The 26,553-nt window shown below is 33.1% G+C and overlaps 3 protein-coding genes and 1 long non-coding RNA gene across 6 annotated transcripts; 2 read left to right on the top strand and 2 right to left on the bottom strand.

Moving 5' to 3' along the window:
* Positions 1-3,662: 3,662 nt before the first annotated feature.
* LOC131639286 (probable WRKY transcription factor 15) lies at positions 3,663-5,594 on the top strand. 2 transcript variants are annotated; one of them, XM_058909796.1, is made up of 3 exons: positions 3,663-4,476; positions 4,618-4,743; positions 5,245-5,594. In XM_058909796.1, the coding sequence occupies exons 1-3, from the start codon at positions 3,776-3,778 to the stop codon at positions 5,402-5,404; spliced, it is 987 nt and encodes a 328-aa protein (XP_058765779.1). In that variant the 5' UTR covers positions 3,663-3,775; the 3' UTR covers positions 5,405-5,594. The 2 variants fall into 2 exon arrangements, with proteins under 2 accessions (XP_058765779.1, XP_058765773.1); XM_058909790.1 differs by having other exon boundaries at positions 3,667-4,476; positions 4,615-4,743.
* Positions 5,595-14,432: 8,838 nt separating this feature from the next.
* On the bottom strand, positions 14,433-16,729 carry LOC131607472 (uncharacterized). The gene is made up of 4 exons (XR_009285316.1): positions 16,253-16,729; positions 15,705-15,740; positions 15,472-15,546; positions 14,433-15,240 (listed from the first exon to the last, which is right to left on the bottom strand). It is a non-coding gene; the product is annotated as an uncharacterized LOC131607472 (long non-coding RNA).
* Positions 16,730-18,401: 1,672 nt separating this feature from the next.
* LOC131639300 (uncharacterized) lies at positions 18,402-21,326 on the top strand. Its single transcript, XM_058909804.1, has 3 exons — positions 18,402-18,889; positions 18,974-19,080; positions 20,263-21,326. Exons 1-3 carry the CDS (start codon positions 18,527-18,529, stop codon positions 20,996-20,998), a joined length of 1,206 nt encoding a protein of 401 aa, XP_058765787.1. The 5' UTR covers positions 18,402-18,526; the 3' UTR covers positions 20,999-21,326.
* Positions 21,327-21,577: 251 nt separating this feature from the next.
* Positions 21,578-24,254, bottom strand: LOC131639305 (probable 2-oxoglutarate-dependent dioxygenase At3g50210). Of its 2 annotated transcripts, XM_058909815.1 has the most exons (12): positions 24,023-24,252; positions 23,813-23,928; positions 23,334-23,452; positions 23,161-23,224; positions 23,005-23,072; positions 22,865-22,923; positions 22,624-22,768; positions 22,459-22,478; positions 22,322-22,368; positions 22,067-22,147; positions 21,903-21,992; positions 21,578-21,824 (listed from the first exon to the last, which is right to left on the bottom strand). In XM_058909815.1, the coding sequence occupies exons 1-12, from the start codon at positions 24,054-24,056 to the stop codon at positions 21,693-21,695; spliced, it is 975 nt and encodes a 324-aa protein (XP_058765798.1). In that variant the 5' UTR covers positions 24,057-24,252; the 3' UTR covers positions 21,578-21,692. The 2 variants fall into 2 exon arrangements, with proteins under 2 accessions (XP_058765798.1, XP_058765792.1); XM_058909809.1 differs by having other exon boundaries at positions 22,624-22,923; positions 24,023-24,254.
* Between the last annotated feature and the right edge of the window lie 2,299 nt (positions 24,255-26,553).

A 26,553-nucleotide genomic window follows, 5' to 3' on the forward strand; every position in this document is an offset into this window, starting at 1 on the left:
CATTTATGGGTTGGGTTCGTGGGTTGTGTTTTAAATTTAAAAAAAAATATTTTTTTAATTTAAAAATATTGTAGCACAATTCAATACATTTATACTCACTTCTAACACATAAAATGGATGAAGCACATCATATAACACTGGATAATATTATAAAATTCCACAAGACACATTATTTTTATAAAATATGTAAGTTGGAAATGATACAAAAGAAAATAGAAAATGACATTTAGTAGAATTACGTAAATTTATTGATCTAGTAGTATTAATGGTGGTGAATAAAGCTTATTTAGAAAAATTATGGTTAGTACTGAGATGACAAATTTATATTTCTATTTAAAATAATAATAATAATAAAATAAGAAATTACTAATGTCACATCAATGTGTTGGGTCAACGGGTCCGCGGGTTGCAAAACTTAAACCCGATACTTAAACCAAAACTATATGGGTTGTTGCTGGTTAAGTTGGATATACCCGTAAATGAACGAATTCGAGTATTTTATGTGTTGGTTCGATTTGAGTTACCGGGTTCGTGAATCGACCCGCACCCATGAACACCACTAGGGATCTTACACGATCCGTAAGATGAATTCGACTATCTATAAACTATCTTAGCCTACCAAATTGAAGTGGATTAAGCCTTGACCCAAATCGAATCACTTCTATTTATCGATCATCCATTAACTACTCATTTATGAGAAAAATAAAAAATAAATAATAGAGGAGTCTTATTAATTTAACATGAAAATTAAATATGACTAAATTAATTTCAAACAAAAAAATCTTATAAAAAACACAATTTTAAAAGGATTTTCCTAACGAGTATCTTAAAGAATTTCAAAATTTCAAAAAATAAAATTATTCTTAAATAAAATTAAACATTTTAATTTCCAATACAATAAAAAAAACCATTCCCATAAAATAAAACCTAGTTTTATTTAAATATTTTAATTTCACGAGCCTTTTATAATAGGCTATAGAATATTTAGGGACCTAGATCCTCTCAAGCTTTGGACAAGTGTATGAGAAAACATATGTTTGAGGATCCTTTAGGATTCGATTTAACGATTTTGCACATTCTAACATCTTTGACTAGACGTCATTCTAGATAAGATCCATCTTAGATTTCACCATACTAAAATCTTCTTTGTAGGTAACAGATATAAAAAAGTGATGTCATTTGTAACATCCCGAAAATTCTTATTTAATTAATTTAATCAAGTTTTAAATTAATTATGGGAAATTAACATTTTGTTGAATTATGGGGAAAAATAATGAAATGTTAAGTCATTGGGCCATGCGGTGGAATTAGTAAAGTGGGGGTGTAATTGTGTAAGAGCCCATTTCTAATTTTATGTTTTTCATAAAATAAAGGAAAACAAGAAGAGAAGGAAAAATTAGAACGTGGAAACCAGAAGCTGTGAGAAGAGGAACTGAAGAGCGTGAATGAGAGCCAAAGAGGAAGAGGAACCAATTCAAGAATTTGGCTAAGGTAAGGGGGGATTCTTCTCATTAACCTCTATTATGGGTTGTATGAATGATTTGATGGAATTTGTATGTTAGGATTTCGAATTGGATTATATGTCGGGTTTGGGGTTTTGGGGTTTATAGAACCTTGATTCAATTTAGGTTGTGAATGATGATTGGTGATGAATAATGATGTTAAACATGATTAGAAGTATGTGTAAACGTGCAATTTATGTCGTATGTGTGGTTTATTTTTCTGAAATTCGTACTGGTATGATTTGAGAGTATTTGGGAGGTATAGAATGCTGTTTTCTGCAGGTTGGGGTTTCTGAAATCACCGGTTCGCGCCGCGTGCACAGGGTGGCGCCACGAACAGGTGGGCTGAATGTCAGGATGTTTTGATACGCACAGGTCGCGCCGCGTACCTGTGTTGGCGCCCGAAGGCGTAACTTTTTCCTCGCTTCGCGCCGCGTGTAGGTGTTGGCGCCGCGAAGGCGTAACTTTTTCCTCGCTTCGCGCCGCGTGTGGATGTTGGCGCCGCGTGCTGTGCTGTTTGGGATTTTTGTTAAAGTTTAACGATGTATAACTTTTTAACTGTTAGTCTGTTTGATGTGCCGTTTCGAACATAGTGAGGCTAATTCAGTGATATATGCAATAAAATAGTGTTTGAGTTGTGACTCGAATTTAATTTAAACACTTGATTTAATTGGTTGTGGTGGTTTATATTGTTATTGCATTGGTTGATGATTATGATTGTTCAGTTGTTTGGTGTTGATGATTAGCATGCGGTATGTGATGCATGCATTTCATAATCATGTTGTGGGCTGTATCCCTTATGGTGGTGGGACAGCGGTAGCTAATTCCCATTGTGTGGAATTGGTGAGAGAAGTAGCCGAATCTTTATGGTGGTGGATCGGTGAGATGGGTTATCCCATGTTTGGTACCACATGCATTTAGTTGCATTGCATTAGGTTGTTGTGTATAATTGTAACATGAATGGAAGTTGTCCAATGTTATAATTTGTGTGTATTTTGGTATGAATGTTGCTATATTATCTGAATATAATTGATTTGGGTGAATAATGTATGGATGAAGTTGTATTGTTTATATACCTATAACATTTGTTAATGCGAATGAAACTCACCCTTATTGTTGTTATTTTTCAGATTGAGGAGTAGCTTGTGTACTTGGTGAGGATTAGCTCGTCAAGTAGTTCGTTAGAGTCAGTTGGGTCTGTGTCATGCTCTGGTCGTGTAACACCGGGAACGTTATTTTAGAATTGGTTGATAAACTTCTGTTTTGTTTATGGTTTATGGTTGAATTATGAGTCTTCGACTCCAGATGTTTGATTATTCAGTTGTTAAGAATATTCCGCTGTGTTAACATGCTACCTGAATAATTTTTGGTTTATCGTTCCTTTATGGCATGACATGAATATTGTTTATTTTGTTGGCGTTGTAATACTCTTCTTCATGTTTTACTCTGATTTTAATGTTAATTTCCGCGGGGTTTAGAAGGGTGTTACATCATTGGCCTTACGTCTGTATAATGACATCAATATTCATTGATTGTTCGGCATGCGACCTTTTTTGTTGCCTTTATCATTTTTTCTCTTATATGTTTCTAGGACGAGGTCCTTCTAAGGTCCTATCTCCTTCTAAATCGTTTAGAGTATATATCTTCTTAACGAATCTTCCACAACCTATAAGACGAACTCGACGATTTATAAACAATGGTTTAAATGACTATCTTAGTCTACCATATCCAAATGGATTAAGACTTAGTTAAAATCAAATCACTTTTATTTATCGATCTCTATCAACTATTCATTTATGAAAAAAAATTAAAAATAAATGATAGACAGGTCTTACTAATTTAACATTAAATGACAAAAATAATTTCAAAAAAATAATCTTATAAAAAACACAAATAATTTTAAAAACAATATATAATTAAAAAAAGATTTTCCTACTGATTTCTTAAAGACTTTTTTTAAAAATTTCAAATATAAAAGTTATTCTTAAATAAAATTAAACATTTTAATTTCCAATACAATAAAAAAATAATTCTTTCCCATAAACCTAGTTTTATTTATCCCTTAAAATATACTCAACATCTAGATATCATTTTTCAAGCAGTACTAATAGTCAAAATCTAATTAATTTTTTAAGGAAAAAAAACATTTCCATGACACAAAGTCATAAACATAACTCCTTTTCTTTTCTTTGTCAACACACTCTCTCCCCTCTTTATTCTCACCCTTTCCTTCTCTCTCCCCCCTTTTCTTTGATGGTTTTGTTGCTCCAGCTATGGCAGTAGAACTCATGACAGGTTACAACACAACCAAAACCTTCACTTCCATAGCCGAACAAAATGCTGTCCAAGAAGCAGCCTCCGGCTTAGAAAGCGTCGAAAAACTCATCCAATTACTCTCCCAAGCACGCCACAAATACCACACCCCTTCATCTTCCTCTTCCTTTTCACCTTCAAACCCCAACACCACCACCACCACCAACGCTTCCATGGAGATTGAAAGAGACTGCAAAGCCGTCGCTGACATCGCTGTCTCCAAATTCAAACGCGTTATTTCACTTCTCGAAAAAACCAGAACCGGTCACGCTCGTTTCAGAAAAGCCCCGTTACCACAACCTTCTGATCAACCAATCTTCAACGCTACCCCTCTTCAACAGATTCCACCGGCGCTACCATCATCAACGACCCTTCACCGTCCTATAATCAAGAGAAACGATTCCTCCAAAACCCTTAATTTTTCGTACTCCTCCGCTGCTAATTCCTTCATTTCTTCACTCACCGGCGAGACAGACATCAAGCAGCAACCGTCGTCTTCTTCGCCGGCCGGGGGTTTTCAGATCACGAATCTGTCTCATGTTTCGTCTGTTGGTAAGCCTCCACTGTCCTCTTCTTCGATGAAAAGAAAGTGTAGCTCTGAAACTTTGGGGTCTGGAAAGTGCGGTAGTTCTTCTAGCCGCTGTCATTGTTCCAAAAAAAGGTGTGTGAATGAAATCTTCAAACTTTCTTCAAATGAATCAAAACCCATATTTTATTTTCTGTGTTGTAAACAAAAAACTATTCTTTTAGATGTTTGTTCTTATATCCTGAATTGGGCTGTTTCTTGTTATTGTTACAGTAGGAAATTAAGATTGAAGAGGGTTGTTAGGGTTCCTGCAATCAGCTTGAAGATGGCTGATATTCCACCAGATGATTATTCCTGGAGAAAATATGGTCAGAAACCTATCAAGGGTTCACCTCATCCAAGGTACTTCAAATTAATTTTGTATCATAAATTTTGATACATTTTTATGAATGGTTGTTACAAAGTTTTAAACGGTCGGCTTCGGCTTTCGCTATTTCAGTTGGTATATATGTTGCGACACTAATTACTGTCATGGTCACGTAAAGACTTTCACGATTTTGGTCTGTACGTACATATGTTGCAACACTAATTACTATCGTGGTGTGGTCATTTAAAAGCTTTCGCGATTTCAGTCAGATACATATGCTGCTACACTAATTAAGGTCGTCGTAGTGTAAATTAACAATAAATTGTTGTTTAAACTAAAAACAATGAATCACTATAATGAATAACGATATCAGTATAAGCATATTCTATTAGAATAGGCATGTGCTGATATTATTTTGTCACGGCTGTTTTTGTGGTGTTGGTTCTTTGTTTAAAACATTGGTTATTAGATTTATTTTTGAATCTAAGAAGTGGTTGATTGATGTTGAATTTTGTTTATGTGCTGAAAATGAACAGAGGATACTACAAGTGCAGTAGTGTGAGAGGATGTCCAGCAAGAAAACATGTAGAGAGAGCACTAGATGATGCATCCATGTTGGTGGTAACCTATGAAGGAGAGCACAACCACTCACTTTCTGCAGCAGATGCAACTAATCTGATTCTAGAGTCATCTTAATGAAAATTGAATGTTGTTACAGCATTTTCAAAATGGAAAATTGATGGTTATGGTTTGTAGAATTAATGCAGATTTAGTGGTTGTTTAATTTCCCCGTACAAAAGAGTCAAAGATGGTGGTGGATTTGGTAAACGGATTTGAAATTGAATCTCAAAGTTAAACAAAAGAAAGTGGGAGTTATTTCTTGTTATGATTTTTGTTTTGCTTTATTTAGTCACTTTATTTATCTTTGGATTCTCATCTACTAGTAGAGTACTTTTCAATAATGCTATCACAACGGGTTTTTATTTTCTTACTTTGAAATTGGAAAAAGAGTAAAGTGAAAAAACAAAAGCAATGAAAAGGACTTAGTCAAAGAATTGAACAGAAGAGGAGGGACATGTCGTGTACTGAACGGTTGACTAAAAAAGATTGAAAGAGAGAGAAAGAGAGGTTGGAAGTTGCTATTTGGGACGGCTAAACGTGTGAATCAAATCATTCAATCAAAGTGGGTGGTGAGTTGAGAAAATCAAAGAGAGGGTTATTATTATTATTAGCTTTTTTTTTCTTTCTAAATGTTGACTCAATTCACACTCTAGATATTAGTTAGATTGGACGTGATTATTGAGGTACTGTATTTAAATTAAGAGCAGTAAACTCTTCATGTAAAACTGACGAACATAATTGAAGGCGCGAGCTTAAAACTGTCATGTAAAACAGACCTGATCTACTAAATATGTTAGTAGATCAAACCTGAAAAGATGAGTATCTGGTCTACTAAATACGGCCAGTAGATCGAATCTAAAACATTGGATATCTGGTCCACTAAACATGTCTAGTAGATCAGATCTAAAACGGTAAATATATTAAATGGTGCAGACTTTAAATTTTAGTTTTTCACTACAAAAATATAGATAAAATAGATATATTTAATAGATAGATCTGTTTTATCACTCGTAATTCAACCCTAAATTTTATTGGTGTGCTACAAATTTATAATAGTTATTAACATTTCGTCTTCATGTTTTATTGAACTCTGGCAACATTCAATAATATGAAGAGTTTACACATTCTATTAATTTGACCAGGCTATATAAATAATTGTTGAATGCAAAAAATTTAAAATAATTTTTGTAATGAAAACAGATTTGGTTGTAGCCTTTGGATTTTAGGAAAAGGGTTGGGTATAGGAAATGAGGTGCATTGAAGAGAGGTTGGAAGGTGTTGAATGACTCTAGTGGGAAAACCAATGAGAAAGTCAAAATGGGTGGGTGTGAAATTGATAAGTTTTATCACTGAAAAAATGGGCCCTACATTTGTTTGCAAATTTGTTCTTTTGCTTGCTTTGCCTTTGCCTTAACGTCAACTTTGTTCTACACATAGGTCCCTCTTTCTTGATTCATCATTATCTATTTCATTTCATTATTTACACGCATGTGGTATACCCTCAATCATGCATATAAAATATATCAATCTTCTCTCTTGTTTTTTCTTCACGTTGCTTCTAGCAAACCAATCTAATTATATTATTGCTTCCAAATCTATGCGATTTGATTTAAGTATGAACACAAATACATTTGTAGCAATCATTTGAACAAGTTCAGTGTTCGTGTTTCTAATAGTACGAAATAGTAAGAAGTTAATATAGCGGCGTTTACACTCTGAAGTGTTTTGTTGCTTATTGGTTGAAAAGCTTTAAAGTTGTGCAACTCTTTTGAATTGTAGCAAAACTACATGTTATGCTTTCTAATTGGGCATTGGCAAAAATGTCAATCCAATAATTGGAATTATGAATAGAGTAATAGAAGTAGCCTTTTGAAGCAATCAAGAGTTCTTGGCGTTATCTTGACAGGAAATAATATTACAAATTTAACATAGATGTAAATTAAATTGTATCTCTTTCTTTTGAGTTTGGGTAGGATAGACAATTAAAAATAATTAAAGAACACACTTAATGAGATAATAAAAGATTTTTTTCGGTTTCATTAAAAAATTTGGGTTTAACTTAACTTGATTATTTTTTTAAGGTCAGTTTTGCCGTTGATTATGATCTTTTTTATTTTGAGGATTAATCTTTACAGTTGCATGCAAATGATATTCGATTTTTACAATAAAAAGAAAAGAAAGTTAATGTATTTGGCTCAAAATTATGATCAATTACATCTACTTGAGACTAAGTATACTTTAAGTATGAGTCAATCTGATTAATCTTACGACCCAACTCAGAGTGTTGGTTCCATTTTCTTAGTTTGAGTTTGATAGATAATATGCAGTGATATGTTTTATCATATATTGTTTTTGAAATTTTAATCAGGCGGGTGTCAAGAAAACGGGAATTGTTTTTTTTGTCTCACTCTCTCTCTCTCTCTCTCTCTCTCTCTCCCCTAAAATGATCACCTCCACTTAAGATAAGTGAGACATAAATGAGTTAACATATTTGGCTCTTTCTCTAATAGGAATGGAGTCCAGACTCAACAAATCTCCCCCTCACAACTATGTGGAGGAAATCACAAAGTCGGCGATATCACAACAAGCTTCAAACTTTCTAATTGATAACACTTTATTCATCATATAAGAACCATTATCATAAGTATAAACTTTAGCTAAATCCAACAAATTAGCATCCAAAACGTCATGTATACAATGATACCTCACATTAATGTGTTTGAACCTATTATAAAAAGTCAAATTCTTACCGAGATGAATAACACTTTGAACATTAAGAAATAACATATATTTATCTTGAACAAACCCAAACTCATGCGAAAAAAAATTCAACTATAACAACTATTTGCATGCTTCAGTAATAGAAATGAACTATGCCTCCGTCGTAGACAATGCTACACACTTTTGCAATATAAACTATCAAGCCACATCTCCCCCACTGCAAATTTAATAATGTAGCCTGAAGTGAACTTCTTTGAATCAATGTCTCTAGCCATATTTGAGCTATAATACCCCTATAGAGTATACTTATTTCCTCCAAAATAAAGATTCATACAAGTAGTACTACGAAGATACCTTAAAGCTTAATTTACAACATTCTAATACTCTTTACCTGGATTTTACAAAAATCTACCGACTATACCAACAACATGGATTATATATGGTTCCATATACATCATTGCATACATCAAAGTACCCATAACAGACATATAAGGACACGACTCATATCAAATATTTCATCTTCACTTGAATTTGATTAGAACTCAACTTAAAATGAGTATTAAGAGGAATGCCTACCGCCTTAGAACTTTCCAAATGAAATCTCTACGACACTCGTTTGATATAATTTTCTTATAGCGTGCAAAAAAAAATTCTCCTTTATGTCACACAAGATTCTAATACTAAGAATATGTTTGGCTACTCCCATATCATTCATGGCTAATGACTCATCCAGCTGTTTCTTTAACTTATCAATGTTATAAATATGTTTCCCTATGTAGTGATATATTTGTAAGGACCCATAAGGGATGACAGGATGATAGTCATCACCTGCGACACGTACCATTTTTCTAAAGTAGGAAAATGTGGGAGGTGATGTGTCATTGTCATAGGTGGTGCGAGGAAGGAGTTAGAGGAGTGACTCACATCTCGCTAGGAAATATGGATTTAACGACCCACTCTCAATATTAGGGCGGGTGGTTGCTATTTCTAAGAAACATTAAATTCAGGCCCATATAAATACCCCAGGCCCATTAAATTCAATCTCATATTCACAGAAAACACCCCTTAAATAGAGCTTTTCACCATGGTGAACTTGCTCTAACCCCACAAAAATAATAAAGCCTTTGGCAATTCTTACTAGCTAAAGATTGTAATGCATATGTATTTTTTTTAGCAAGTGCAATGGCTCCCAATGTAGAGCCCCAATAAAACTAACCTGAACCACACCTTCCATTATTACCATCACTTTCACAACTTAAAAATGTCCAAGAAGGATCCAAGCGTCACAATTAACACCATTGCTAGTTGTCGATAGGGGAAATTCCAACTCCTCATAGAGAAAATATGTCAGGAAGGTGTTGGCTACAAACATAACACCCCATGACCTCTCTAAAGCCACGCTGAGACGTCAGACAGGTGTTGGCTACAAACATAATATCCCATGACCTCTCAAAAGCCACGGAAGGTCCAAAATCCTTTTCTCTAGTAGATACGCCATCGACATCTATGCTAACGATAACTATCCCATGGTCATCACGGTGTAATACGATAATTGAGAAATAAAACGAGTCTTGATAGATTTTGGAAGTTCGGTAAACATCTTATTCGGGAGCACCTTCCAAAAGCTCCAACTCGATCATGGCAGCATTAAGTCATTCTAGGGCTCACTGATGGGCTTGTCAAGTGAGCATGTACAAGTAAGTGGTTACAAAACCCTTGAAATAACCTGTGATACAAAAGAAGACTCCAAAGCAATTAAAGTAAATTACCTCATGGTGGACGCCTTATCGCCTTATAACACCATCCTTGTCAGGTTAGTCACCAATTTTTAGAGGGTGATTATATCCATCAAGTACTTGATCCTAAAATACCTGTTACCTAACAGGAGAGTCGGAGCGGTCCAAGGAGACCGAGAGAGCAACCATGAATGTTATCAAAGTAACCTAACGATAAGGAAGAGGAATATCGCCTATGAGGCTACACCCCTTTTAGAGATGCATGAGACAAATACCATGCATTGGGATCCTAGACTGTGTATGGAGAATGAGAGACTCACACCCACATATAGAGACTACACCTCCATCAAGATCTGAAGGAGGTTCATATAGAGCCTTTGGGTCACCAAGTAACAAATATAAGCACCTTTATTTTGGAAGAAGAAGAGTGTGAACTAGTCGACCATATCAAAAGGAATGTCGACTTATTCGCTTGGGCCCCTTTCAACATGCCAGACATAGATACCAGAGTGGTGTGCCATCACCTCACAGTCGACCCCACTGTGAGATCCGTGTCTCAAAGAAAATAAAATTTTGGAAAGGATAATCGAGCCTACATCGACAAAGAAGTAAATAAGTTAGAAAGCGTCGAATTCATCAGAGAAGTAAAATACCCAACCTGGTTAGTCAATATTGTCCTGGTGAAGAAAGCATCAAACAAGTGGCGTAGGACTCTCCAACTCAATGCAACATGTCCCAAGGACTATTATCCCCTTCCAGATATTGTTCGACTAATCAATAGGTACTCAGGCTACATGACTCTGAGTTTCATGGATGCATACTTTAGTGTACAACCAGATTAAGATGGATCCCCTATATGTGTCCAAGACAACATTCATGTCAAACCATGACAACTACTATTATAACTTCATGCCCTTTGGCCTAAAGAATGAAGGTGCCACTTATCAACAACTCATGGATTTAGTGTTCTCTTAACAAATACGGTGAAACTTGAAAGTCTATGTTGACGACATGATATCGTAAGGGCAGAGTCATGCAACGGACTTAGAGGACATCATAGGATTAGTCAGGTAAGTTTCTTGGCTTCATATCAACCATCATTGGGGTGCATATAGGAAATTTTATTGGCTTCATATTAACCAAGAGAGGCATTGAAGCAAACACAGATAAGTGACAAGAATAAAAACCTCCATCACATCACCGCTTATCCTCACTCGCCCAAGAGTTGGGTCGCTATTGCTTCTCTACCTTTCACTCATAGATCAGGCGACGAGTTCAGTACTCGTCCAAGAGGCAAAAAAGAATAACCTATATATTTTGTAAGTAAAGTATTTAAAGGCGACAAGGCCCTTTATCATAAGATTGAGAATATAACTTTGACAATGATAACTACGGTAAAGAAGCTTTGACCCTATTTACAAGGCCATAAAGTAATCTTAAAAACCAACTACCATGTCTTCATAAGTCTTTTTAGCAAACAATCGCGTGTTTAGTTCACTTGTGATATTAACTCAAAAAATATTGAAAGCAATCTGTTCAAAATAAATAATATAAGAAAAAGTGTTCGCAATTTGATTGTAGATGTTTATATAAAGACAAAGTAGACATAAACTTTAATAACTGAAATGATTAAATAAAAGTAATGAACAAAAAGTGCAATAAATGAATTTAAAGAGAAAATGCAGTAAATGACATTAAAGCAAACTGATTCAATTAAGGAAACAAAAAGATAATGAAAGAAAAGGGCACAGACTCATACATCTTCCTCACAAATTGTTTCGCTCTCTGACTCAGGTACTCCAGTTCTATAGAAAATATATGAATTTTGCAACCTTGATTATAATGCATGAGTATGCTATTTATACTAATCTGAAGATATCCATTTCCGACAGTTTATTCCTAGAAAATGGACATGTATTATGAGATGTACTTCAGTTCTTTGAAGCGCCTTCACGTTGTTAGAGTTGCAAACTGCTGAAAAACCATTATCCCATATTCGTAATTGCTCCAAGCAGATAACTACATCCTTATCGAAGGTGTTTTGTGAAAATATCTAGTGTTGAGACAACTTCTTGCAAGTCTTTGGATCCCAAAATATCCTAAGTCCCTGGCGTGTGCCAGACATGCTGACTTCGACATCATATCGAAGGTTTGCCTTATGTATCCCTTTTCGAGATTTTGGACATGATTTAACGAGAGAATAATCTTAATCTTGTGGATCTGCTCTTGAGATTCCAAACCATGTTTTCCCCATTAGTCGAACTACTTTAGCTGACGAGGTTAGTCTGTCGAAGCTTTTCTGTCAAAATTCTTTGACACTTAGCATTTCCCAAGTAGCTATTAGCATTCTTCATTGACCTTAATCCAACTAGAATTTCTAGGCTAACAGATGTCCCCAAAAAATGCCACTTTCGATCATATGTGTCAAATGAAAGAAATGTGGCGTTTTTTGTAACCCTTTAACACTACTTAAATATCCTGTACATGTCACATCAATTATCCATTTTTGTCATCGTGATTACTTTATACCAAATCGTCACGTCATAGACGTACGTACGACTGATCATCATCATCATCTCCAATTTCCTAGGAGATTAATGAGCCACTAACTTAAATGAAATTAAAACGAAATCATTTAATTTAAATATTTATCTTTTGCCATAACTCTTAATGTCATATGTTGACTCGAACGTGCAACTTGTCCAATTTTTGGAGGGAAAACTGAAACATTACCTTTCCCTTTTTGGCTATTTAAACGCTTCTTCCTTAACTCTCTTCTCTTTCACCATTTCCTTCCCTGAAAAAATCAACTAATAATATAGTATTTCAAAATATTATTTTAATTTTATAAATAAATATTAGAAACATAACTAATACATTTTGCCCGTGTTTGGATTCATACATTATTTAAAATATATTTGCTTTTATTTTTTTAATTGTACAAAAAATGTAATATTCCATGGATTTGCATGGATTCTGGTATGAATACTTGTGCGTTCATGCGGGTACTGGTGCGTTACGCGCATATGTTTCTAAAATATAATAAGAATAAAAAACAGAAAGACAATATTATTTAACCAAGAAAGTTTATTATTTATAAAAGAAAAACATATTTTTAATAATATTTGGAAGCATAAATATAGTTTAATTTTTCCATATATACAAATATTTGGATTAACCGTATTTTTATCCGTATGTAAATATTAAATTTATTTTGACATTATTTATAAAAATATCTATGCAATCATTTAGTTTTATAAATATCAACTAAAAACTTAGTATTTTAAAATATTATTTTAATTATATAAATAAATATTAGTAACATAAAGAAATACATTTTCCATTATTTAAAATATATTTACTTTTTTTTATTGTATAAAAAATGTAATAATCATTAGGTTCGCATGGATTCTGGTATGGATACATGTGCGTTCGTATTAGTACCGCTGTATTATCCGCATTTGTTTTTAAAATATAATAAAAATAAAATATATTTTCAATCTCTCTAAAATATTATAATTTTTATTTTTAATCTACCTAAACTTATAAAAATTATAAACTAAACCTGTAATAAATCTTTATTAATGATATATCATAAAAAAGTCATTAAAAATATTTAACATAAAATTTTATAAAAAGTTTGAGATTAAATTAATAGCAGAAGAATTTAAAAAAAAATAAAGTTTGAATTTTTTCAAAATAAAAAAATATTCTAAAAAAGAAAAATGTATTAACAAATATAAACTAAAATATAAATTTTAGCAAAAATATTTTCTTTATACCATATTAATTATATATTATTAATTTTTAAAATAAATAAAAGAATTAAATTTTAAATTAATTGAGTTTGATTTAAAATTTGTTATAAAATTTATTATTCAATCTAAATAATCCATTCAATGTTATTATTAGACTGCAAAGATAAAAAGCACAGCTGTCAAAAAATGTAATCATATAATTTGGGGATGTAATTATGGTAAAAAAGATTTTATTTTTATTAAAAATAAATTGTAATATTGATAAAAAAATAAATTACCTTATGTAAAAACCTATAAAATGAGACGATATATTAATTAAAATTACTATAAATAAAAATAGAATAAATAATTTCTTTAATTCTCATAAATAATTAAAATTGTATAAAAATACTATAAAGTGTAATTATTTAATGAATAATTTTTTATTTGCAATATAAAAATAATAATTATAAATATGCAATATCCAATGTTTGAATTGCTCAATAAATGTTTGCACTATCCAATGTCTAATGCTTGAACTATTCAAGATGATATTGTATTAGGTAAATTGATTTTTGGAAGGTTTTACTATAATTATACCAATAATATCAATAATAATTATAATAACAGAAATGATAAGATTACATTTATATTGACATCAACACCGTATAATACTTTCTATTATTTTAACAATTTGTGCTGTCTTGATTTGTGTGCAATAACATATGACTTTGTTAATATTTACGGTGTACATACCGGATGTAGAAAAAGGGGTGTAAGCATAGCAAGGCTCTTATAATAACAATGATAAAATACATTAAATTAAAATAAACAATAGAATATTTTTCTTAAAAAACACAACATTACATCTCATTGTATTCTTTCTCTCTAAATATTTCTCCTCGCAATCTCAATGTTTATAAACATTAGAAAAATAGTTACACTTCTTCATAATTATAAAACTTCAAAAAAGTATATAACAAATTCTGAAATCACTATATATCAACAAATCCACCTTTCTTAAAATCACTAATCCACCTTTACTAAATCAACTTAACTATAAACTTTAAGCATCAACAATATCCTCTAATTCAACAAAAACCAAAATAAGTTGTAGTTCTACTCTACCAGATTCACATGTTCTATTAATTGCATTATTATTCCCCAAAGCCTTTAATGCCAAATGTGCAGTTTTCGGTCCAGATATCATCATTGCCCCCAAATGTTGGACCATGCAAAAATCACCAACAAAATCCTCACCACATCTAACACAAAGCTAAGTGATTGGATTTGTAGATCTTATATTCATCTATCCAAGCTTCATTCATAGATCTGTAGCATATATTCGTTCAACTGTGTATGGATCACCCAGTTACATTCAAAGGAAATTGTTGACAACCAAATATGCAAAGCAGACAAATTACATTTTATCTAAACTTTTCATGAACTCAAATAAAGAGGTATTAACTATAACACGGTCGACACATTATCTAGTTTTCCCTGTCGGCATAGTCTTAAAAAGGCAAAGAGGCTGTATTTAATCTAAATATTTTTTACATATTTGAGGAGCTCACAATATAAGTGGCTTATTCTTAAAAAGAGGGAGAAACTCACAACATAAATTGATTATTATTAAAAAGAGGGACCCTTGGCACCATTTCTTAGTGATGAATACAAAAAACTGTAGTACCATGAATTTTACTTTCTTGAGATATTTCTGCAGCAACAACATAAGAAATTGTGGCAATAACTTAATCAGAAGAAAAACATCAATTCAAAGTCCACAATAGTCAAAATCTTGCAAAATGCATTAATAAAATCCTTGTAGTTTATATCAAAACATCCATAAGAATCACATCAATGTTTAACAAAGGTAATTAACAAATTATATATAATATAAATCTATTAATCATTCAAATTATATTCAAATAAACATGTTTGTACTTACAAAATCGTCAATTTATCTGTTAGTGAAAACTTCCAATTGCTCATCCAACGGAAAACACATAAATGTCATTTTCACCTGCATGATTAAAAGAAAACAAACATGAAATCTTAAAAAAAAAAAGATAAAACCAAACCTTATAAGTAGTGCCTATCACAATTTTTGTTGTATTCACCTGAAACTCAAAGCAATATTAAAATATGATATATTATACATACACACAAAAATTAATTCACCTTTTAATATCTCTCCCAACCTCCAAAAGCATTGCTCTGATGAAAAAAAAAAGGATCAAAATTAAAAAATTAAAATGAAATTACATAAACACAACAAATATCTTTTATTGCATTTTTTTTTATTCTCGAGTTAAGAATGATTGGTGTAAGAAATATAAACTTTGCATTTTTAGTTGGTTGAAGGAACAAAAACTGAAACATATACAACTTCTTTAAAGGCACATCGCAAATCTTGCCAACATTTTGGTTAGGTTTCATCACCTGCTCACATGTATTAACCAAATCTTGCCAACATTTAGTAATCAATTAAAAGTTGAAACCCTCAAATGTTGTTGTGATATAAAATAATTCATCAGAAAATATGTTCCAAAGATGAATAACATATCTGGTTGTTAGTAATGCGATCTTCTTAGCGTTCTTGAGTTACACAACCAGAGGAAACCATTTTAAATTTAAAACTAAACAAAAACATTTTAAAGTAGGTCTACCACAAAAAATCAAAATTAAGTGGCATGAAAAAACAAATATCTAAAAGAACAATGCCATACCATCATCACCAACATTGGTATATCTTAAATCACCAGGACGTCTATGTATACCAGGTCATGTCTTCTTCTTAATCTATGAAAATAAAGCTTTCCTGCATAACAATGAAAGAAAACATAATATTTCCAGATCCAATAAAATTGAAAGAAAGTGCCTTTCGAATCCCGACCATCTCAGGAATCCATCACCGCCGATGGAGCACGATTTCGTCATCTGCTATCCTGTTCGCGCCCACGCCACCATCGCCGGCGATTTTTCAGTAGTTGAGATATGAATTTTAGTTTACTTGAAAAATGAAAAGACAATCAATTTATGTTTTTTCAGAGGAGGTTTTGCATAGAGGGAGAGGAAGAGAAAAGAAAGAATAAGATGACAAAAGTGAGAGAAGAGGGAAGTGAAAAGTGAAATGTGAGAAGTTAGAGAAAAGAGAAAAAAGAACAAAAATTTAAAATCGATTTGACATTGGGAAAAGAAGAAGGAAGAAGGGACATGGTTTTTGAACCTCACACATAGCATTGATTAGCCATACAACAAATTTATTTAGTTGTCCAACATTTTAGTGGACATGATTTATTCCTAAAAAATTGTGATTGACCATTCAGAATTAAGAAAAAATGACATTGTTGTCTTAACCAAAACCTATTTCTTTCTTGTGGAGTGCTAGCAACACTCTCTTTTCAACACTCTCTCTAACACTCACTTTCTTATTGGTTGAAACATGTGCGGGTCCCTCACTTTGGAAATAGATCCCACATAAAGTGGTAGGACCCACACATGTTTCAACCAATAAGAAAGTGAGTGTTAGAGAGAGTGTTGAAAAGAGAGTGTTGCTAGCATTTCTCTTCTTTCTTATATAATAGATTTTCTTATATAATAGATTTTCGTTGTACTAATCTTATTATTATTATTATTATTATTATTATTATATATTTTTTTTGACAGAAACTAATCTTATTTTACTATCTATATAATTATTACTCGCCTTAAAAAAAGTTTGAGCTTCAAAATAATCTAACCAAATTGATTCTTTAGTTTAAGAGTGAAGGTCCATTTTAGTCCCTCATAAAAACTGCAGAGATCAGATTAGTCCCTAAGAAAAAAAAATCCGTATTAAATCCCTTACAAAATTTAACCGAGTCATGTTAGTCCCTCTACTAATATTTTTTTCAAATCGGTTTTTTTCTTCTTTTGAACCGTGACTGGACTGCCAATGAAGACCCATTTTAGTCCCTCACAAAAAAAAAAAGTCCAAATTAGTCTATAAAAAAAGTCTCTATTTAATCCCCTACATAATTTAACCTAGTCATGTTAGTCTCTCTTTTAATACTTTTTCAAATGATTTTTTTCCAATTTTTAAATCGTGACTGGACTAGACAAGGTAGACCTGCTTTCAAAAATCGAGTACGGGTCAAAGGTTAAGTTCCTTTGCACATGATCTTCAGAGTCTGAGTTTTCACCAGAAGCTGGGTTACCTAGTATACATAATTGTTCATTAAATACTTTGTTATCATCAAAACCTAAGGAATATAGTATAAACCAATTTTTTTCCAACATATCATGTGTATTATTTTCGCCACAAATATTATTTACAAAAGTAAGAAATTAGCCTAAATTAGCCTAAAAGATCATTAACAACAGAAACAATAACAACACCTAATACACAAGAATACATAACAAGAGAAATTGTAGTCACCCACCCATAAGCCTGATAATAAACCCAACAAAAAAAAGAACATGGTGGTATTGCGATGATTTATCTACAATCCCTTCACAAATAATTTCAAATCAATAGTCGTAAAATAGGAATCCAGTCACAGTTTAACATGACTCAGTTAAATTTTGTAATGAATTAAATAGAGACTTTTTTTCTCAGGGACTAATTTGGACTCTCTTTTTTGTGAGGGACTAAAATGAGTCTTTGCTGACAGTCCAATCACGGTTCAAAAGTAAGAAAAAAACCGATTTGAAAAAAAAAATTAGTAGAGAGACTAATATGACTCGCTTAAATTTAGTAAGAGGTTTAGCAGAGATTTTTTTTCTCAGGAATTAATCTGACCTCTGCTATTTTTGCGATGGACTAAAATAGACCTTCGAGTTTAAAAAACCCCTCTTAAAAAATCACTTTCTTTACTAGCACAAAACGACGCGTTTCCAAAACTACAACAACACAAGTAAATATCCCAACATCAAATCCCACGACTTGTGTGGTTTCTGAGTTAACGTTATTATCATCTGGCGGCGATGGGTAACCAACCAAAACCCATCGTTGTTCGCTCATGAAACAACCAAAACCCTTCTCCTCTTTCCTCTCTCACTCTCGTACCAGATATTTTATCACTCAACCATATCCACTTCTCATGGCCCAAACCCGAACTTCCCCGGATTCAATCCAACCCGAAGAACACCCTGCCCGTAACCTAACCCTCACCGGAGACACACACGTTGAACGCGCGTGGGCTCATTGGACCAACTTAGGTCGACCGAAGTTGATAGTTGCTCCGATGGTGGATAATTCGGAGCTTCCGTTCCGGTTGTTGTGTAAGAAGTATGGTGCTCAGGCTGCGTATACTCCAATGTTGCATTCTCGGATATTCTCCGAAACTGAAAAGTATAGAAAAGAAGAATTCACCACTTGCAAGGTTGGTACTTAACGTTTCTATAACTATGACTATTATTATTGTTATTGTAGTATTATTGTATTGTGACTTTGGGATATTTTTTAGGAGGATCGACCCCTTTTTGTTCAATTTTGTGCTAATGATCCTGATGTGTTGTTGGAAGCTGCACGTAGAGTGGAGCCTTATTGTGATTATGTTGATATTAATCTTGGGTAATTTTTTGTTTGCATTTTGCATTGTCTTTTACTATTTGACTTTTTGATTATAACTAAATTTGTTTCAATTTGTGGTTTCTGTTGCATTGAGTAGTGGTTAAAATGCAATTCAAAACATATGTGAATACATGATTTTGGAGTATTGGATGTCTTTGTTTGATACACTAGTTGGTATTTGTATCAATGAAGCAATCTTACATACATTTGGCACGACTTTGACAGTAACATGTTGACACTAGTATTAGTTTTATAAAATGAAAGTGATTGAATGTAACACATGTGTCACTCTCAGTGTCATGTTGGACATCAAACATACTTTTAATTTGAAGTGTCGTAATACGTAGATTTCTATACTTCAAATTCTTTGATACTTATGGAGTGAAATTTTTAAAGCTCTATTTTATGCGTATCGTAGCATTTTGATGTGTATTGTGGGAGGTGATGAATGATCCATGCAATAAAAGTGACATGGTTGACAGATAGCCTAATTCCCTAAGCATGTGGTCAAGGGTTTGATTGTAAACTGATGTGTGTAGAAGAACATCTGTATATATTAGATATTGTAGAGAGCAGTGTAGTCAAGATCAAGCTGGATCTTAACATCGTAAGATCTTACGTGTCAATGAGGTCTGAGAGTGCTATGATCAAAAAAAGATTGTTTTTGTCACCGGTGTGGTCAAGATCAAGCTTTTAGAAGCAAGATCGTAAAAAAAAAGTGAGTCTTTTTTTGGGCCTGAATTATAATTTTCATGTTTGTGTAACAATATATATGAAATAACAATTTTTTCCTTCAGTAGGATCTTATGTGCCATGCTAACGATCCGAGTTTTACAATCTTTCACAAGCTCCTAATTAAGATCTCATTCTTGACTACATTGGTAGAGAGATCTCAGCCCCTTAAATTGGTTTTTGTACATTGAGGGATTAGTTCCGATTAGAGGATACCTTGAATGTGCTAGAAAAGTGTTACACTCCATTTCATTTAAGGTGTCTACACAAATACTTAGAAAAGCAATAAATTGGCGGATAGGCGTAGTATAAGTATGACTTTTTAAAACAAATTCACGAGTATTCTGGTATTGCTTGACAATGTGAATGATTTAGCTGTTTGGATGTTACCTTTTTATTACTGTAATTAAAATTTTGGTGGATTTAATTTCATATTTTGTGATTGTATAGGTGCCCTCAGCGCATTGCAAAGCGAGGAAACTATGGTGCTTTCTTGATGGATAACCTTCCTCTTGTGAAATCTCTAGTGGAAAAACTAGCTCTCAACCTCCAAGTTCCCGTTTCATGCAAGATTAGGCTCTTTCCAAAATTAGACGACACATTGAAGTATGCTAGGATGCTCGAGGAGGCTGGTTGTTTTCTCTTGGCTGTTCATGGAAGGACGAGGGATGAGAAGGACGGAAGTAAATTTCGAGCAGACTGGAAAGCCATCAAGGCTGTGAAGGACGCACTCAGAATCCCAGTCCTTGCCAATGGGAACATAAGGCATATGGATGATGTTAAAGACTGTATAGAAGCGACTGGTGTTGAAGGGGTACTTTCTGCTGAGACTCTACTTGAAAATCCAGCCCTCTTTGCCGGATTTCGTACGGCCGAATGGGTTTCCGGATGTGAAGGAGACTTTGTAGATGGGAAGTTGGATCAAGCAGATCTGTTAATAGAGTATTTGAATCTCTGTGAAAAGTACCCTGTACCATGGAGAATAATACGCTCTCATGTTCATAAATTGTTGGGAGACTGGTTTAGCCTTCAGCCACACATCAGGGAAGATTTTAATAAACAATATAAAATTACATTTGAGTATCTTTATGACATGGTTGATCAACTTAGGGATACAGGTACTAGAATTCCACTTTATCTCAAACGCACTGAAACGGAACCTACAGACACAGATCAACACAGCTAGCTTCAAACGACATATCCGAGGGTTCAAAGTTAAATCAGAACCATCAAAGTTAAACCAGAACCATAGTGAAATATGGTCTGCGAGTGGTGATTCTTCCAAGCCAAGCAAGCATGTCCACACACTTATTTACAATTTTGTAACAATTAGAAGTTAGATTCGTTCAAATAACTTATGCCTGTTTATTTAAGTGTTTTCTGTTTTCATTTTCATAAAATACACTTAAAAGTATTTTTTGTGTTGTATTTGACTTCATTCTTATGGCAATTGCCTATTCACAGCGGTGTTGCACACAACTGTTAAAATGTGGATTCTTTTTCTGAGCTGACAAGTTTATATGTCAATCTTTAACATTTCATAGGTCAAATTGGTGTATGTTTCTGTCCAATTTAACAAATTGATAATACGACCGAACCATATATTTCTCTATTACACCTTGTGATACATTAAAGCAGGGGCAAGCTTAATAATAATATATTTGGATGATATCATACAACAGAGTGAAATAAGAATGTCCCAGGTTTAGTCTTGGAACTGAAATTGTTCTTAGGGCATAAATTTTTAAGAGCAGAGACATTGATATAATCAAATGCTTGATTTTGACTTAGCATTATTCTTAGTAGATATGGACATGAAAGAAGCTAGTTCAACAACCAGATACTTAACTTATTATTCATTAGAAAAGAGAAAAAAAAAGTCACTCCTCCACAAAGTTTGTGAGGACCTTCCTGACTAGATGCTCTCCGTAGACGGCTCTTTCAAACCTCTTGTCGCCATTTGTCCTTGTTTTATATGTATCCAATGGCTCTACCGCAGTATCAAAGTTTGTCTGTGCATGCAGGAGTGAAAAAATATATCAGCAACTTAAAAGACCGAGTAAACATGAATGATACGAATTGGGGCTAACCTCGTAAAAATATACTACGCTGACTCTATATTTTGAGGAGTTGTTTATCACCCTATGCAAAGTTGACTCGTACAAACCGTTGGAGTATATCTGCAGTTATATATCTTCCAAACTTAATCAACTGATCACCAAATCTCAGGTAGTAATATTTAAGTGTAACATACCTTGAGCATGTCACCAATGTTGCACACAAATGTCCCTGGAACTGGAGGTGCGGATATCCATTCGCCAGATAAGTTTTTTACCTTCAACAATTTGACAACATAAACACGGTAACGAAAAAGGTATCGAAAAAGAAAGTAAAAAAAAAAAAAGAAGATAACAAAATATCATAAAGAAAGGAAGAACTGTTGCATGCAATGTAACAAATAACTGAGTAAGGGTATACGTTAAACATAAAGGACCAGCATATTGCAAACCTGAAGTGCATTTATGTCGTCATCTTGGTTCAACAATGTCAATAAACCTGTTAACAGAACAGCATCTAAAATCATTGCCAAGGACTAAAACAATATTCTAGAGTTATCATAGTATAAAGTTTAAGATTTTTATGTACCATAATCTGTGTGAGCTCCACTGGATTTGTTTTGATTGAAGGAAACGGAGAAGAAAAAGGAGCAAAAAGGAAAAGACAGCATCAATAATAATGTAAGGTCTAACAAAAGAGAAAAAAAAATGCAAAAACATATGTGAGCTTCAGGTTCTGGATCGATTTTATTACCATCCAATGTCATTTACAGTGGATACACCAGGGTAACCGATTATACGCATTACCCAAAATGGATCACCAGCTCTATCACCTTCAAATTCATACGGTGATCCACCTAATGCTAAAGCAATCCCACGCATAATTTTCCTCGCAAGATCTGCTCCAACCAAAAGAACAACATATAAGAAAAACAACTTCAATCGGAGGAACTTACTTGACCGGAAAAAGCTAAATAGGCTAGGAGAAACCATGCCTTTGCAGAGACTAATATATTCCTCCATAAGAACTTTGAACTTTGGAGGATTTTGTGGCCTGCATAAAGAATATTCTTAGTTAATCAGACCTATTGGATCAGAAGCATACTACAATTCAGAGAATCCTATATCATCATACCACTGGTTGTATCCTTCCATAACTTTGCCAAGATCTCCATACATGCCTTTAGTCACTTCCCTATAGCACTTTTAAGTGATAACAAAAATATGATTTATAAGAACACAGTAGAAACAAAGACACCTAATTTTTTGTGAAGCAACAACTGAGGCTTACATCAATAGCTTCATGCATATCCGGTGTACCTTCAGTTATATTTTCTCCAATCTTTTCGTATCCTCTGCATCATCAGAAGTCAGGCTGGTATTAGTATAAATTGATGGAAACAAGTACTCAAGTGATGCTTATATACAAAGTTTAGATGTAAGGATCAATTCAAACTAGAAAACCTGAACCCGTTTGCTGGAGTCATTTTGATCTTTGCCTTTTCTTCATACGGAAGTTCAAAGAATCTACGCGTTATATCTCTAACTCCTTTGAGAAGTGTATTAGGAATACCATGGCCTTTCTGTCAAGCAGAAGCCACAGAATTAAAATTAATCTTAAAACACAAATTGATGTCAGTAATCGATAAAGATGAAACTCTTTAATATAATGCAGATACATGGCCTGTCTTTATAGGCGCGCAAGACAGACTACCGCACATAACCTCAAATTTGTCACGATTAAACCGTGGTTAAATAAGACCGTATAATTTTTTCAAGGTTGAACTGTGACTAACATATATAGGGCTCCAAAAACTTAATACGGCCTTGTGCAGATACATACCAATTTTATCTCATAATTCTAAAACTAACGCCCGTTTTGTATCCCTCATTTAGAGGGAAAAAACTAGCTAATAAAGTTAAAAGATGGAAGAAATAGTTACCACATAAAAGAAGCCAGCTTCAGTACAAGCTTTATCCAATTGTGCAACAACATCACGTACTCCAGGGTCTTGAGCCATTTTGGGGTCATCTGATTTGGCTAAAAGAGGACTAATATCTGCATCAGGGTGTTAAGCATGTGAGATATGTGATGACATACACAAAAAGGATGTGAAATTAAGCAGAATTGTGATAAGAAAGAGTTGAATTACCAATTATGGGGATGTAGCTAAAGTCCACGGCCATCGGTGATGGTGATTTGAATTGGATTATGTATTGAGAATTATGATAAGTTGTTGTTGTGTTTGCTACTCTATCTTATTCAGGAGGAGACGGCGCGTGACTCAATTCTGCTGTGTTGTTTTGTTTTTTTCATTATTCATCACTATTGATGGATGGATGGAGGGATGGATGAACGTAAATAATGTTGTTGTCTTTAAGGAAAGCCTCTTCACTGCATGGGACCTCACTCCATTAAATATAATTATTGTATCACTGTAAAAACAAATATTTTAATTATTTACTCCTTCACTCACTTTTTAAACATATATAGATAATCAATAAATTTTGTGAACTTTGATACCATTATTGTTTTTTCAACATTACTCTTCATTATTTTTTATGTTATTAACAAGTTAATGAATAATGTTACATTAAATTTTAAAACCAAAAGTTAAATAAAAATATATTTGTACATAAAAAATGTTGTTGAAAAGAAATGGAGAGAATGATATTAATAATACGGAGTGTTTGTTTGATCGATACAAATTGTATTTTTATAAATGTGAGGTTGGAAATCCTATATTTCAATTTTTGCTTTTAGTTTTCACAAATTATGCTCATGAATCTTTTATTTCAAAGAATATTAATTATACATGAAAGTTCAAATATTTATTCTCATTTAAAGGGTGTGAATATTTTTTCCTATGGGAATAAATAATAACCAACCATAACTACCTACTTTTATACTATTTTAACATATTTAATTATATTTTTAAAATTTTAAAATTATAAATAAAATAAAATTTAAAAATATTCCTACAAATCTTAATAACTTACCAAACAAATACATGGAAATAAAGTTCCTGGTATTAACATTCCTAGGAATAAAATTTCTGGGACTATAATTTTAATCCCTCAAACAAACACACCCTAAATGTTAGTAATTAGGGTGCTCACTATGCATTGGTTTGATTTGATTTGAACAACAACAATTATTCAATCTAAAAGAGTAGGAAGGTCAATCATATTGTAATTTTCAAACATCGAGAGAGTGTTTGAGTGAAAGTGAGAGGGGTATCTTATTCAGAGTGAATGTGAACAAATTTCCACGGGTAGTATTAGGAAAGTGGTCTTGAGTTGGGAGAGTTTAGAGTAAGCCAATTTGTCCTTTTGACTATTGAGAGTGAAGTCTTTCTATAGGGAGACCTGAATAAAAATTCACGGGTAGTATTAGGAAGAGAGGCATTAAACAAGATTTGTTCGTCTAAGAATATTTATACTTGTACTTTTGAGAGTGGATTTTCTTTCTTGGGTTGAATGCCTCTAGACGTATGTGATATTCCACCGAACTAAATTAACAATTCCTATGTTGTTTTTATTTTGCCTTTGTTCTATTTATTACGCACTTAACTTGTCATACACATTGTCCCACACATTGTGTTTGATATCTGTCTGTCTGAAGAACAAAATTTTACTTCATCAAACTCAATGTTGGTAGTAAGGAGTGGGTCTTATATGAAGAAAGATAATGAAATCGTCTTGAGATGTTGGAAATGTGAAGAGTTTGGGAATGTAAATTATAAGTGTCTTGATGAAGCAACGTGGAAGTATGCTTCAAAATCTCAAGTGATTTAACGAATTTTCCAATTTTTAAGTCTGGCCTATAAATCAAGTTTCTCGAGTTCCAAGTCTTTATAAGTACAGTTCACTGTCACTTTTATCGCGTATGGTGAAATTTTAGTGTAAGTAAATAAACAAAGGGAAAGATTCTATGAAATTGTTTTGGGAGTTGAAGGACATTTGAGGATAACTAGAGGGATTGAGAAACACTTCTAAACACCTTGAGTTTATGTAATTTATATATTGAGAGAAAGATAGATTGAGAAACACTTGGTTAGAAAACATGAGCTATTCTAGTGAACTTAGAGAAATATTTGATTATAACTCATTTTTTAATCTCTTGTAGTAACTTTTGAAATATAACAGATAAAAGAGCCTATCTCTCCCTCATAATAGACCAGTTAGATCAAACTTGATAAATAAATTTAGGTTTTTTTTTTCACTGCTTCGCTGATTAATTTGACTTTAGGTTATTTATGTTGGTTACCATTGTTCTTTGTCCCACACATCAACATTCTTAGTGTAATTCATTATTCTAATTTTCACAATAAGTGGTATCCATCATAGAAAAATTGTTTAAAGATTACAAGTGAGCACAATGAGTTTCAAATGGGACATTGAGAAATTTTTCGTAGACAATGATTTTAAGTTATGGAAAATGAACATGTAACACAAGTGAGCACCATGGTCCGGTTAGATATAATAAGCAGGTGGCGTGCAAATGGGATACACATGAAGAGGTTCCTTCTTTTCCTTCTTGTGAGGAGTATGATGCTTTTTCTAATTGGCCTTGGGTCAGGCCATTTTTTTCATGGGGGAGGCAACGCCCATGGATCAAGATGGTGATGGTGATGATGGTCATGACGATGGAGTAGATGCAACAGATAGTGATTGAGGGTTT

The sequence above is a fragment of the Vicia villosa genome, linkage group LG1, assembly GCF_029867415.1.
Source record: "Vicia villosa cultivar HV-30 ecotype Madison, WI linkage group LG1, Vvil1.0, whole genome shotgun sequence".
NCBI classification, from domain to species: Eukaryota; Viridiplantae; Streptophyta; class Magnoliopsida; order Fabales; family Fabaceae; genus Vicia; species Vicia villosa.